Source organism: Bidens hawaiensis, unplaced genomic scaffold (assembly GCF_021521415.1).
Source record: "Bidens hawaiensis isolate Kalapana, Puna unplaced genomic scaffold, B.hawaiensis_p1.1 tig00011614_1, whole genome shotgun sequence".
NCBI classification, from domain to species: domain Eukaryota; kingdom Viridiplantae; phylum Streptophyta; class Magnoliopsida; order Asterales; family Asteraceae; genus Bidens; species Bidens hawaiensis.
This window is the reverse complement of record NW_027491907.1, coordinates 144374-158556: the sequence shown is the minus strand read 5'-3', so window position 1 is coordinate 158556 and position 14183 is coordinate 144374. Positions and strand designations below refer to the sequence as shown.

Sequence of the window (14183 nt, the reverse complement as noted above, 5' to 3'; positions counted from 1 at the left end):
TGTCACATCCCTCCCATGTTCGCTTTATCGGTTTGGGTAATCGTAACTTTTTAAAACGAAATAACAAAGTTTGTTGGATAGTTATAGGAGAGGACTTGAAAATTCAATTGTAACGTTTTTTTCTTAAATTAACGGTCATATGAGTGTTGAAAGCCATAGGCCTACCTTTTTCTCCTTAGCCGCCCCGTTAACTGGCTACCAATAGCCACTCTACTGCCCGAGCCTTAACGCCCTGGTGTGGTGTGTGTGGCCCTAAGGCCTGGGCTACATCAGCCTTGGCACCCCGGTTACAACCCCACAAGTCTAAGAATATGTTTCGGACATTCGTGGGCAAAACATCATATACATTTTACCCCCCCTTCGAATAATACCAAAGAAAGGTATAAGTTATTGAAAGTTGGAACCGGTTTTTAACCATATACACCTTACACACTGATGGTCGGACAAAAGTCGTGTATATTATTATAGTTTTTGTTTACTTTTAGTTTAAATATTATGTGAACTTTGGTACTTCAAGCGTGTTTATGTGTTTCAGGATACTTGACGTTAAGGACGCTTATCGGGATGAATTACGGGCTTGGAACGAAGATATAGAAGAATCATGACGATTGGCACGCTTTCCTATGCAAAATAAATGAAGAAAATAAAGAAAATTCTGTCAGACGCCTTTAGCGCGGTGCTAAAAGGTCCTGATGGTGATGTCAGCGTATCGCTAAGATCATCAGAATTTTGAGTTTTTAGCGCGGCGCGAAAATCACACCCCTGGGATGTTAGCGACGCGCTAAGATCCTCCTGACGGGAAAAATAACCCTAACTTTGATATAATCAGTTTTTCAGCCCCCATTCGACCTATTCTTCATTCCTTCAACCAAGTACAAGCCCTAGTACGATTTTGCATCATCCCGAAGCCTCCGGTTCGTCCATTCATCGCATGCTTTCATCCTCTCATCAGATAAGCGAATCCTTCGTGATGCCGATGTCAGGCTAAACCATTGTATTCACTTTAGGCTAGGGTTTTGTGTAAACTAACTTTGATCAGATTCTATGTTTTGAATGCTTATGAACTTGATTGAATGTCTTTAATCTTGTTTTACATTATGAATTGATTGTTTAAACAGTTTATGATTATGATTGTCAAACTTTGCATCACTTTTCTGGTTGTGTTCATCACATGTAGGGTTAGCTCTTATGTCGTTGAACCAATAATCGTTAGTCATTGCTTATAACTGATTTTCATATTTTAAACTGGTAATTGGGTAAACCGGAGTTCAGTTGTGTCAACAATTCGGTTAGGGTATCGTTTGTCCTCACAACCCAACTGTTAGGTTTAGTAATTACTGCGCAATTAATCTTATGAATCTGTGATTAGTCGGTCATCACATTACCTGAACCTGAAGTTAATTGTTTTCTCATTATTGTTTACAAACTTTTCCAAGTAACCGTGTGTTTTTATTAAATCATCTTTATAAACCGCTTGACATCGTTTGTCCACCGTAGTTAAGTAGTTAATAATTATGAACTTTACTTGCACTTTCCACTGATTCCCTGTGGAGACGACCTTACTTACCCATACTAGTTATAGGTATTTAAGCTTCATAAATACTTGTTTTTGATTAGAGCACGACATCTACGTCAAAATGGCGTCGTTGCCGGGGAATCAACGCGCAAAGTGCTAGTTTAGTGTTTTGTTTACTTTTAGTTTTATTTTATTTTTGTCAGTTTTACGTTTGGTATTTGTGTGTTTCATGTGTGCGGGTAACTCAGAATGACGTGTAGTTGGGTCTCTGACCCACATGAAGGATATAAGGCCGTGGAGGACGATGACTCGTACCGTACACATTCATATCATGGCCCACCTTCACCAAACTTTCAAGGCTTCTACGAGTCAGATAACCAAAGGAGCTTCAACCAACAGGGTCGCAACATGCGGTACCAAAATTATTCATCGCCTCAATCTGATTATAAGGGTTATTATGGGTCAACAACAGGTAACCATGAAAACTCGTATCAAAGCAATTCTCAATCTCAGAAGAGAATTAATTGTTACCAGTTTGAGGATGATTCGGAGTATGATAGTGAGGGGTCCGATACGCCAAGTTTTGTAAGTTATCAAGAGGAGGATGACTACTGCTACAATGAACATCCTCAACCAATATACGAGGAAGTCCCTCAACATTATAATCATGGTGGTACATATCAAAGAAATTATCAACAAGATCAAGAAGATTCTTCGGGTAACAAAGAAATGTCTTGGAAAGATGTTATGGATCATCTGAAGGAGATGAAGAGAGATCAAGAAGCTCACAATCAGGCTTTAAATCAGAGGTTAGAACTCCAGGAGACGTTTAATGACGCTCAAGATAAACTGGTGAGTCAACTATTTGAAGAGGTGGCTCAAATTGAACGAGAACAAGAAAAGTTGGCTAGTGGTGCCATGGTTGATGAGGAAGTAATAGAAGAGGCTCTTGATCTTTCAGAGAATGAATTTGAGGATCTGGTTTTAGAGAATAATACCATATCAATTCCTCTAGTTACCGAAGAGCCAATGAATGCATCAGTTGTGGTTGATGATGAGGATATAAAGGGGGAGAGTTCGGATCTTTTGGGGCATGAAGTTGAATGTTTAGACCCGATTGAAGACATGGTAACCTTTAAAGAACCGGTGACTGAAGTAACCCAGGTGAATCCTAGTCGTTCTCCCATTTTGGTCACGCATATAAATGAAGATTGGGGTGATGGTGCAAGTTCAAAGAAGAGGAAAGTGAGTTTGGAAGACCTTGAACAAAATATGGTGAAGTGGCATTGTATTCGGATTACACACATGTCCACCACAGAGAAGAAGGTATGGGCACAATATTTTAATTACCGAGCATACACGGGAAATTCGGTGGGAAAATGTTCGGTTCAACCACGATCGAATCATAGTGTTTTAATCTCAAGAAAGAGGGTGCGGGCTCGATGTGTGAATTACCGGGCATATGTGGGAAACGTTGAAGGTAAATGTTCATTCACACCGACTCATAATTGTTTATTAGACATCTTGAACATGAAGGAAGAAGCGGAGCCGAGATGTGTCAACTACCGAGCTTTATAGGGAATTCGGTAGGGAAGTGTCCGCTTAGACCACCGTAAACGTCATACCAGGTAACGGTCTGGCTGAAGACCTTAACAAAAACTTAGCGCTAACCGGGAGGCAACCCGAATTTTATTTTCAATTTGTATTTTATTTTAGTTTTTTATAGTTTGTTTAACCGTTATATTTCAAGCGTGCCATTGTAGCAAAAGTCAAGTGTGGGGATGCCACACATGGAAAAGTCGGAGTTTGCAATGTTTTGGTAAAGAATCATCTTAACATGAGTTGCAGCTTCCCAAGGTGTGTTCATACTTTGCTACGGTTGATTCAGGTACGTGTATATTTTTGCTGTATCTGAACTTTGTGGGTGTAGTTCACTGTAAACCCTCACGAGACCTTACTCATTCACCCGGGCTACCGGGGGGGTTTAAAGGACTTGTTGCATACGCTAAATGCAATCGTGATTCCTACGAAAGTGAGTTAGGTCTTTTAACAATTTTACTAGTTTAACAAATTTAATTATGAAATTTATATAACTTGTCTTGGTAATTAAAATTAACGGTTTTGCAAACGGTTTAAAAGACCTATCCTAATGGTTGTGGGAAGCGTGCTTCTACACGTGTGAGAGTTTGTAGATACTGTTGAGTGAATTGAAGAGCCGGGTTTGTTGAGCGCAACCAAGAGTATATTTGAGTGACTTATTTTTCTTATCAGGTGATTTTGTTTTCATAATGTGTTTTGTTTTATTAGTTTTATTGTTAAAAGTGTAATTGTATAGTTGTATAATTTCTAGGACCATCACATTAAGCCCGGTTTTAAAATTTATAATCAGTCAATTTTAACCCCGTCCTCGTTAATGTTCTTTTAAATGCTAAATTTTAAACATTGAGGACAATGTCAACCTCAAGTGTGGGGATGGGGGGGAAATTAAATTTTTTTGCCTTAGAGTGCTTTGATTGTGCACAAAAGCCGGAATTGTAAATAATTTATTGCTATTATTAATGCCAAGTAGAGGTCTTTGGTCATGGTCAGTTTTCAAGCTTCTCGAAAGTCTTCCCATGCAAATGTTTTTCAAAAAGAAAAATAAAATTGACTGTTTAGATGGGGATAACGAGTCATGGTGACAGGTACACATGTTTATATTGGCAGCCTTATTCCTCCGGTACGTGTATGAGTTGACCACATATATATAATAAACATATAATACATAGTATATACGCATGTCATACGAGTGCCATTATAGAGAGTTACCAGTATGTCCATGATATCTAGAACTTGGTTGTCTCATGCATTTCGAGATCTTAATACCACCACCTGTATGGAGAAATAGGACTGTAGAAACCCACATTATAATGGCCTTTACATATAAAAATAAAAAAAATAAAATAATACTCCCTACCCTACATTATCCCTTAGAAGCCAAGTTTGTGCCTTTTCCCTTTCGTTTGTTTAACCCACATTACAAGCCGTGTTTGCCTTGGCCTCTATTATTTTTAACCCTGTGGATGAAATTCGGTATGTCAAGAGTTGTATATAAGTTGTTTGTCGATCATAGTACACAATGTACGTATCTCTCGATTCAGTGGTTTGTATATATTGATGTTAGTATTTGTCAAAAAAAAAGAGAGAGAGAGAAAAAAAAAGAAATAAAGAAAAAAAGAAAAGTTGGAAAATCAAAGAAAAGCTCAAAAAGAGTCATGTTTGAGTTAGTGTCGTTTGTAAATAATATTGAGTGAGTTGTTTGTTTGTTTGAATAAATTAGGTCTCATCCACCATAAGCTACTAAATAAATTCGCTTCCATACCCTAACCTAAGCCACAGCAAAACCCTTAGTTCTATTCTCTAAACCGGTGGGTAATGGGTGAAGATATAACTTGCTTCCAAGCTTATTACATTGTGTTCATACTTGGTATAGAGGGCAGATGGATACTAGCACATTTGCTAGTCCAGATATTAAACCGATAGGAGAGATGTTATATTATGAGGGGTATGACCATGTGTACCTTAACCGGAAACAAAGCACACTCGTTTGGGCGGCTCCAGAGTTTTAAATTGTAACATTAAATTATTTGGTGGGTTATCAACCTTGACAGTGTCAGTTCTTGGGAATTGGGTATGACCTTATACCTCACTAGTATTAATCGTGGTAATTTATGAATTCTCGATCAAGGTGTATGTGTTGCATGAGAGTTTGCTTGAGGGCAAGCAAAAGATAAGTGTGGGGATGTGATGGTCGGGCAAAAGTCGTGTATATTATTATAGTTTTTGTTTACTTTTAGTTTAAATATTATGTGAACTTTGGTACTTCAAGCGTGTTTATGTGTTTCAGGATACTTGACGTTAAGGACGCTTATCGGGATGAATTACGGGCTTGGAACGAAGATATAGAAGAATCATGACGATTGACACGCTTTCCTATGCAAAATAAATGAAGAAAATAAAGAAAATTCTGTCAGACGCCTTTATCGCGGTGCTAAAAGGTCCTGATGGTGATGTCAGCGTATCGCTAAGATCATCAGAATTTTGAGTTTTTAGCGCGGCGCGAAAATCACACCCCTGGGATGTTAGCGACGCGCTAAGATCCTCCTGACGGGAAAAATAACCCTAACTTTGATATAATCAGTTTTTCAGCCCCCATTCGACCTATTCTTCATTCCTTCAACCAAGTACAAGCCCTAGGACGATTTTGCATCATCCCAAAGCCTCCGGTTCGTTCATTCATCGCATGCTTTCATCCTCTCATCAGATAAGCGAATCCTTCGTGATGCCGATGTCAAGCTAAACCATTGTATTCACTTTAGGCCAGGGTTTTGTGTAAACTAACTTTGATCAGATTCTATGTTTTGAATGCTTATGAACTTGATTGAATGTCTTTAATCTTGTTTTACATTATGAATTGATTGTTTAAACAGTTTATGATTTTGATTGTCAAACTTTGAATCACTTTTCTGGTTGTGTTCATCACATGTAGGGTTAGCTCTTATGTCATTGAACCAATAATCGTTAGTCATTGCTTATAACTGATTTTCATATTTTAAACTTGTGTCAACAATTCGGTTAGGGTATCGTTTGTCCTCACAACCCAACTGCTAGGTTTAGTAATTATTGCGCAGTTAATCTTATGAATCTGTGATTAGTCGGTCATCACATTACCTGAACCTGAAGTGAATTGTTTTCTCATTATTGTTTACAAACTTTTCCACGTAACCGTGTGTTTTTATTAAATCATCTTTTATAAACCGTTTAACCTCGTTTGTCCACCGTAGTTAAGTAGTTAATAATTATGAACTTTACCTGCACTTTCCACTGATTCCCTGTGGAGACGACCTTACTTACCCATACTAGTTATAGGTATTTAAGCTTCATAAATACTTGTTTTTGATTAGAGCACGATATCTACGTCACACACTTACTATAAATAGCTTGGTGGTGTGTAGAACTTGTTAAACCACTTTCAAAACTCTAAAGCACACTTTAAATCACAATTAAGCATAAACCGGCAATCAATGGCAGGTAACGACGATGTTCTTATGGTCATCGAAACAACACGATGCCCCGATGTTTGGGTTCATTATGATTTCTAAAACACACTTTAAATCACAATTAAGCATAAACCGGCAATCAATGGCAAGTAACGACGATGTTCTTATGGTCATCGAAAGAACACGATGCCCCGATGTTTGGGTTCATTATGATTTGTGTGTCATGACCGACTCACAAGAGATGGCCCGGTGCAAGTACTGTTTCAAGTTTCTGAAAGTGGGTCGAACTCCACCATACGCAAGCATACCAATAAGTATTGCCGTGAGAAAAAAGTTTGGATGCCAAGAAAGCAGAAGCGGGAGAGTCGCCAGGCTCTACAACTCAGCACCTACCGCCGCCGGTAACAACGCTTAATCGTTGTAGAACGCAGATTAAAATGACGTACCTTGTTTTTTATTTTAACTTGTTATGTTTAATATCGTCATGTTTAATAATGTTTGTAATATTTGTTGTTTTTTATAATACAATGCTCGTCGTTATTGAAATCAACTGAAATAGTAACAAAAGATAAAACATGACTAATAAGAAATAAAACATAAATAGTAATAAACAAAGAAAAACTAAAAATTACTTGAAATTTGATCGTGTTACAAATTATTTACTAAAACAAATAAAAATTACAAGTCTTCTTAGTCTTCATCCTCGTCTTCTTCACTACCCGAATTCCCGAAAGAAAGCCTTTCCTCCACCTCCTCATCATGAATAAGACGCTCTAGTGGTATTTCGTCTTCAAAGTTTGCCTTTTGTATACGATCCACCACATCCAAATGATCCTTTAGGCAAATGCAAACCTCTAGAGACTCGGGAGTTAGTTTTTTCTTCACATCGATAATACCCTCCCACTAAGAGAAAAAACCGATTCGGAGGCAACCGTTGAAGCTTGGACGCTAAGAAATTCACGAGCCATGGCGGAAAGAATAGGAAATTCGCTTTGTTTTCCTTTCCACCAAGCCAAAATATCAATGTTGCGAATTTCATCGACCGTTGCCCTCTCAACATAGTTTGCTCCACTATATCGACCAAGTTCACTTGTTGTTGTGTTTCCTATTTGCCTCTTAGCCGCCGATTCACGAACAACATTAATCATATATATAAGCTTGTCCTTGCACGACTTACTTTTCGTTGTTTGCCTCACAAAAGACGACCTTGTGCTTGGACCATAAAGTTGAAAATAATGATCATAAAGTTCTTGAAGGTGTTTGTTAAACTTATCCTTCGCTTCTGTCGACAACTTCGGGTCGATCTCATGTATACCCATGTTGTCAAATATTTCCTCGATCAATGTCTCAACCCCGTTAACATTTCAATAGGGGTTTAAAGTGGCGGCACAAGTAAACACCGGCGATATGTCTTCATAATATTTTAAGAACTTTTCCTTCATTACCGCAACAATATCATTGAAAAGTTTGTTCTTCTTCTCAAACTCTCTAAAATTCAAGGACATGTTATACAATTCTTGCAAAACCCAACAACTAGTAGGATAATAAACTCCCGATAACTTAGTTGTTGCGTCTTTAAAAACATCAAGATACTCCAACAAATAACCGACATTGACCCAAACATTTTCGAGAAGCATATCGGCCGCGCATCGATCAAAAAGATTGTTATGAAAACTTTGTAAAGTTTGGCGTTGGGCAAAAGCACACTTGAGCATATGACAAGTTGAGTTCCAACGGGTTGGAACGTCCATTTCGGGCCCAAACATTTTATTTCAACCGATTTGCAATAGTTCTTATATTCAAGATGCCTTCTTTTACCACTTTTGAAAACATCTTGTAACATAAGTCTAAAGCAAGTCAAACCTTGACCCATGTTTTCATTGCCAAGACCTGGTTGAACAACCAAATTGATAATATGTGCAACACATCGAACATGAAAAAAATTCCCGTAACAAGGTGGTGAATATTTTATGATAAATTTTTCGGCCATCTTTGAATTGTTTGATGCGTTGTCAAACGATATCGAAAATATTTTATTTTTCAAGTTATAAGTCGTTATAACCTCATCCACCAATTCAAACAATTTTTCGACGGTATGTGGGTACGAGAAGTTTTCAAAAGAAATGGTGCGTTTCATCAATTGCCAAGACACCGGATCAACCCAATGAGCGGTGACACAAATGTATGATTCGGGTAACCCGTGTGGTGCCGACCAAACATCACTAGTTAAATTCACCATCTATTCTAAAGATTGAAAAAAGTCGATTAACTCTTTTTTTGCACACTTCCACAATTTGATACAATGACGCTAAGGGTAGTACGACTTACATGTGTGTATCGCGGTTGTAGAGTTTCTCGAATCAAGGCCATCAACTCCGGGTTGTCAAAGTGGTTAAACGGCAAACCTCGTTGAATAACGAACTTTGTCATTCTATCTTGAACCCGGTTCGTGTTGTAAAGAAAGAGTGTACCATCTTTACCCAATTCAAATTGGTCGGTTGCGTGAACTTCTTTCAAGGCCTTGCAAAATTTGTTGTCGATGTGGTTTTTTAAAGTTAAGTTAGAATCGTGCTTTAAGAAAGTGCCATAAAATTTGCAACGAGCATTAGTATCACCATCGATCACTATAACCAAATCCCAATTCTTCCATATTTCTTTATTGCAGGCATGCTCGGGGACCGCAATAACTTGTGGGTCATCTTCAACACGAACCGGGTCAATAGAAACAGATGGAGTAGCATTCTTGTTAGCCTTGTTGTTAGATTTTTTGGTGGTTACCATAGTAACAACTAAGAAGTAGTGGAAGTGAGAGGCGTAGGTTGGTCGAGGTTGTAAAACGAGAAGCATTTTTGAGTGTTTTTGAGTTTAGTGGTGAAACAATGGTTAAATAAATAAATAATCAATTTATATAGGGTTTTGGACAACAAAAACCGGTTCCAACGGCTATATTACCGTTGGAACCGGTTCCAACGGCTATATTTTGAGCTGCATCAGCATTAAATGTAAAATACCCGACGGAACCGGGTAGGAACCGTTTAGAGAAATAATATATAGAACCGGGTTGGGCTTTTGGGTATATAAATACCCAAATCGGGTTTTGAGTATACCGGGTACTAGGGGTGTCCAAAATACCCGAACCCGATTAACCCGACCCGAACCCGAATAAGCAAATTCGGGTCGGGTTAAATCGGGTCAAAAAGTATTAATCGGGTTATTTGGGTCAACCCGAATAACCCGAATTGTTAATAGGGTCGGGTTTCGGGTTCATTTTTGGGAAAAACTCGGGTTTCGGGTTAACCCGAATAACCCGACTAGTGGCGATACTTAACTTTATATACAATGATTAAAAGGTGAAATAAACACTATAAAGGAAATAATGTTTCATTTATGTCGTTGTTTTCATTTAAATAAATGAACGAGCATGAACACATATTTCACTCGTTCATCTATGCTTGTGAATGTTTGTTTATGATAGTTCATTTTGTTTACGTTCGTTCATGTTCGTTTACATATTAATAGAAAAATATTATTTGCATTTAGTAATTATATCACCCTAATATGTTTTATATTTGTTTGTTTGTGTTTATTTAAATGCGCTCATTTATGTTTGTTAATGTATGTTTGTGTTCGTTAATGTATGTACATATATGTTCCTTCATGTTCGTTTATCTTTGTTTAATTATGTTCATTTATGTTCGTGAATTCTTCGTTTAGATTTTAAATGAATGATCATGAACACAAATATTTGTTCGATTAAGTGTTCGTGTTCGTTAAAAGTTAAATGAAAGAATACGGACACCTTTGTTCATGTTCGTTCGGTTCATTTACAGGTTTATATGTGAAATTGTAAGATAATTACTTGTGAAAGAAATTGACAATTAAGTGGAATAAGAAATTTTGCAACCTACAAGTTACAACACATAAAACAACTTAAAATTATAAAGTAACATGGTTAACCCGATTAACCCGACTCGACCCGACAAACCTGAAACCCGAATAACCCAAACCCGACTAACCCGAACCTTAATAGGGTCGGGTTGCGGGTTAGATATTTTTTAAAGAAAACCCGAAACCCGATCGGATTGACCCGATTAACACCACTACCGGGTACGACTTGGAACTGTTTTTTTTTTCACGTCTAATTGTACCTATGTTACTACATTATTTTATTTTTATAATATTATATTATTTAACAGGCCATAACACAAGAGGAAAAGAGGCAGAAAATGTATATCGTTTTTGTTGTTGGGTTAAGGTGCGTTTGTGTATTATTTTGCAGTAAAGCCTAAATATAGGAGCGATATGTTTGGGTGAAGAGAAGACCAAGGAAAAGTTTCCTGAAATAAATCAGAGCCCAACATACGTATATATATATAAAGACACAGGACGGACACCTTCATCTCAGAATTCTTCACAGAATACACAACCAACGAATATCCCTAGAGAAGATCCCACCCCCTGTGTCACTGTCAGCTAACGCTAGCTAGCTGACGGTGACTACACGTTTAGAACTCCATTTGCTTATTTAATTAATACCTTTTCCTCTTCAAACCTTTTTTTTTTCCCACCACCCAAACCACCTCGATCACACACAACACAACACAATGGCTGTCAAGGCGGCTATTCATGTCTCCGACGTATCTCATCTTGACCAGGTCAACGATGCCTCCGTGTCCTTGTCTCTCTACACCACCCGTCTTCCAACAGGTATAATTTGTGTTTTGGTACTATTGTATATATATAGTTCATATGAAATAATAATTAATACGACCCAAATGATATGAGCATCGATCATATATAGGATGGTGTGGATCTCTTTAATTAGCATAGAGATCATATTTTGTTTTGATGTTTTTGAGGAGAGGTACGGTGTAATCCAGGGTAGGGTTTTTTATTTTAGTTTCTTTAGTAAATTGTATTTAAATTTGTTCAGGATTGGATGGTAGTAGAAATGTGCGGAAAGGTTTACCTAAATTCATGGTGGTGGGCCACCGAGGTCATGGTATGAACATCTTACAGTCAACGGACAGGAGGATGAAAGCTTTCAAAGAGAATTCCATTCTTTCATTCAACAACGCTGCTAATCACCCACTTGATTACATTGAATTTGACGTTCAGGTTATTTACTTTTTATTCATCACTTCCCGCCTAAAAAACAATATACATTAATGTGATCGTTTTATAGGTGACGAAAGACGACGCACCGATTATCTTCCACGACAATTTCATCCTCTCTAAGGAGAATGTAAGTTCAATCCTCAATACATTAATTCATATAAAACATATTTAATTAACATGTTCTATTCTTTTCAGGGTAACATAGTTGAACGACGAGTGACCGATTTGAGTCTGGATGAATTCTTAAGCTATGGGCCGCAAAGAGAACCGGGGCAGATAGGGAAAACTCTGATGAGAGATTCAAACGGAAGTGTTGTCGAGTGGGACGTGGAGATGGATGATCATTCTTGTACTCTCGAAGAAGCGTTCCAGAAAGTAAACACGCGTTTGGGATTCAACATTGAGTTGAAATTTGATGATTATGTTGTGTATGAACAAGAGTATCTCACTCATGTGCTTAAACTCATCTTGAAGGTAAATTTGTGTTTGTGTTGATTTGTTGGAGTATATATTTATCTTAATTTTGTAACCTATGGTTGATTAGGTGGTATATAAAAACGCCAAAGACAGACCTGTAATCTTCTCGAGCTTCCAGCCTGATGCGGCCTTGCTTATGAAGAAGCTTCAGAGTAAATACCCGGTTAGTATCGGTTTTGTTTCATTAATTAATATACATGGATGGATGGATTGGGTTAATTCAATAATTATATCTATCTAATAATCTAAATGTACGTTTTGACAGGTTTACTTCTTGACGAATGGCGGAAACGAGATATTTGATGATGCGCGTATGAACTCATTAGACGAGGCTAAGAATTTGGCGTTATCGGGTGGGTTGGACGGAGTTGTTTCTGAAGTTCATGGAATATTCAGAGACCCTTCGGTAGTCAGAGAGATTAAAGAATCAAATCTCTCCCTCCTTACTTATGGCAAATTAAAGTAATTAATTAACCTCTTTTATGTATTATCTACTTGTATATAAAATAATAAAAACCATATATGATCCCCTTGCTAACAACTACAATCATATATACTTTGAACGTACAGTAACAGCCCGGAAGCCGTTCAAGTTCAATATCTTATGGGCGTGGAGGGAGTAATAGTGGATTTGGTACAAGAAGTTACAAGTGCGGTCGCATGCTTAAAGACGGGAGATGAAGCGGTACAAGAAGAGAAGATGGAGCAGTCGATTTTGCAGAATTTGATATCACAAGTGGTGCTGAATTCATGAAGTTGAATACATACATTCGATCGGGTATGTGGGGGTGAAATTGAGTTTGGTTAGGATGATGAATTGAATTGAGTAGTGGAGTTCTGTTTCACATATAGTGGGTCTTCAAAAGTAGCAGCAGGAAAAAGGGTAGGTTGATTCATCATCATAGCTTCATTCATTGATATGAATTGTGTTGTAACATCAACTTGTGTCCCAACAAATTAAGGAATTCGAAATCACATAAAATATTATTATAATTCTTTTTTTTTTCTCTCTAATACTAGCTTAATTATGTGATTTTCTTATGGTTGTAAACATTATATTGGTTCTGAAATATCGCTAAACTTACCCAAATGTTTATTGTGTGAGTTAACCAAGATGCATGGTGCTTCTTTAGTAAGACATCTTGGCTAATAGAAATCTAGAAGTATTAAACGGGTAGTGTCACAAGTTTGCAGGCACAGCATGATACACACCTAAAAATCGTGTCAAGTGTATGAAACAAAAAATTATGAGTTGACACGACATGCATGACTGGCTACTAGTATAAGCAAATTTCTCTTTTTGGATATTAATATTTCAAAATTACAACTTTACAACTTACGATACAAATTAATATATAACCTATTATATTTTACTTCTAATAAGTATTTTAGCTTTTAAAATTTGGCATAAAGCATTACACAAAACACATATCGTAAAGAATTAAAAGACAAGCGGGTTACTCCTAAACTCGCCATGCTGACATAGCACACAATTTATTTAACTATATATCATGTTTTGATTTGAGGTTGACTCAAACCTGTTTATATTAGACCTAAAACAGTTAATATCATGTTAGGCATGTGTCGTATTGGAAATTAACGTTCTAGCATATAGTTTGTGAAACAAATATTGTTTTATTTGCAAGCTGGAGTCTACGGTCTTAAAGTTAAAAGAAAACATTTCTTTGAAGTGGGGATGTCACGTTACAAGACCGTGGCATCTACGGTCTTAAGGTTGTTTGTTGTGGTATTACGCCTTCGGCGTAAGCCAGTTTGACGTGGCAGAGATTTAACGCCTAAACACCGTGCCGGTTCAGCGTTCCGTGTGTTACAGGCCGTCGCTATGGCTGGCAGTATTGAGTTAATGGTGGATATGTGCGGACCTTTTAAGGGGTGGAACCCCCGGTTTTCTTTTGTCAGAAGTATAAATATAACCCATCTAGTTTGAATAATTTTTCTACCAAGAAAAAAATTATACTGTGTGATACTTTAAATGTTTATGTTTCGGGCCTTCTCTATTTAAATGTTCACGT

General features: G+C 37.4%; 2 protein-coding genes across 2 annotated transcripts; both read left to right on the top strand.

Moving 5' to 3' along the window:
• The first annotated feature begins 454 nt into the window (after positions 1 to 454).
• On the top strand, positions 455 to 3239 carry LOC143538374 (uncharacterized). Its single transcript, XM_077031945.1, has 2 exons — positions 455 to 2644; positions 2840 to 3239. The coding sequence occupies exons 1-2, from the start codon at positions 1766 to 1768 to the stop codon at positions 3092 to 3094; spliced, it is 1134 nt and encodes a 377-aa protein (XP_076888060.1). The 5' UTR covers positions 455 to 1765; the 3' UTR covers positions 3095 to 3239.
• A 7871-nt stretch (positions 3240 to 11110) lies between these two features.
• LOC143538380 (glycerophosphodiester phosphodiesterase GDPD2-like) lies at positions 11111 to 12904 on the top strand. The gene is made up of 7 exons (XM_077031953.1): positions 11111 to 11262; positions 11489 to 11673; positions 11741 to 11800; positions 11869 to 12147; positions 12218 to 12313; positions 12416 to 12612; positions 12721 to 12904. The coding sequence occupies exons 1-7, from the start codon at positions 11160 to 11162 to the stop codon at positions 12902 to 12904; spliced, it is 1104 nt and encodes a 367-aa protein (XP_076888068.1). The 5' UTR covers positions 11111 to 11159.
• Positions 12905 to 14183: the final 1279 nt, after the last annotated feature.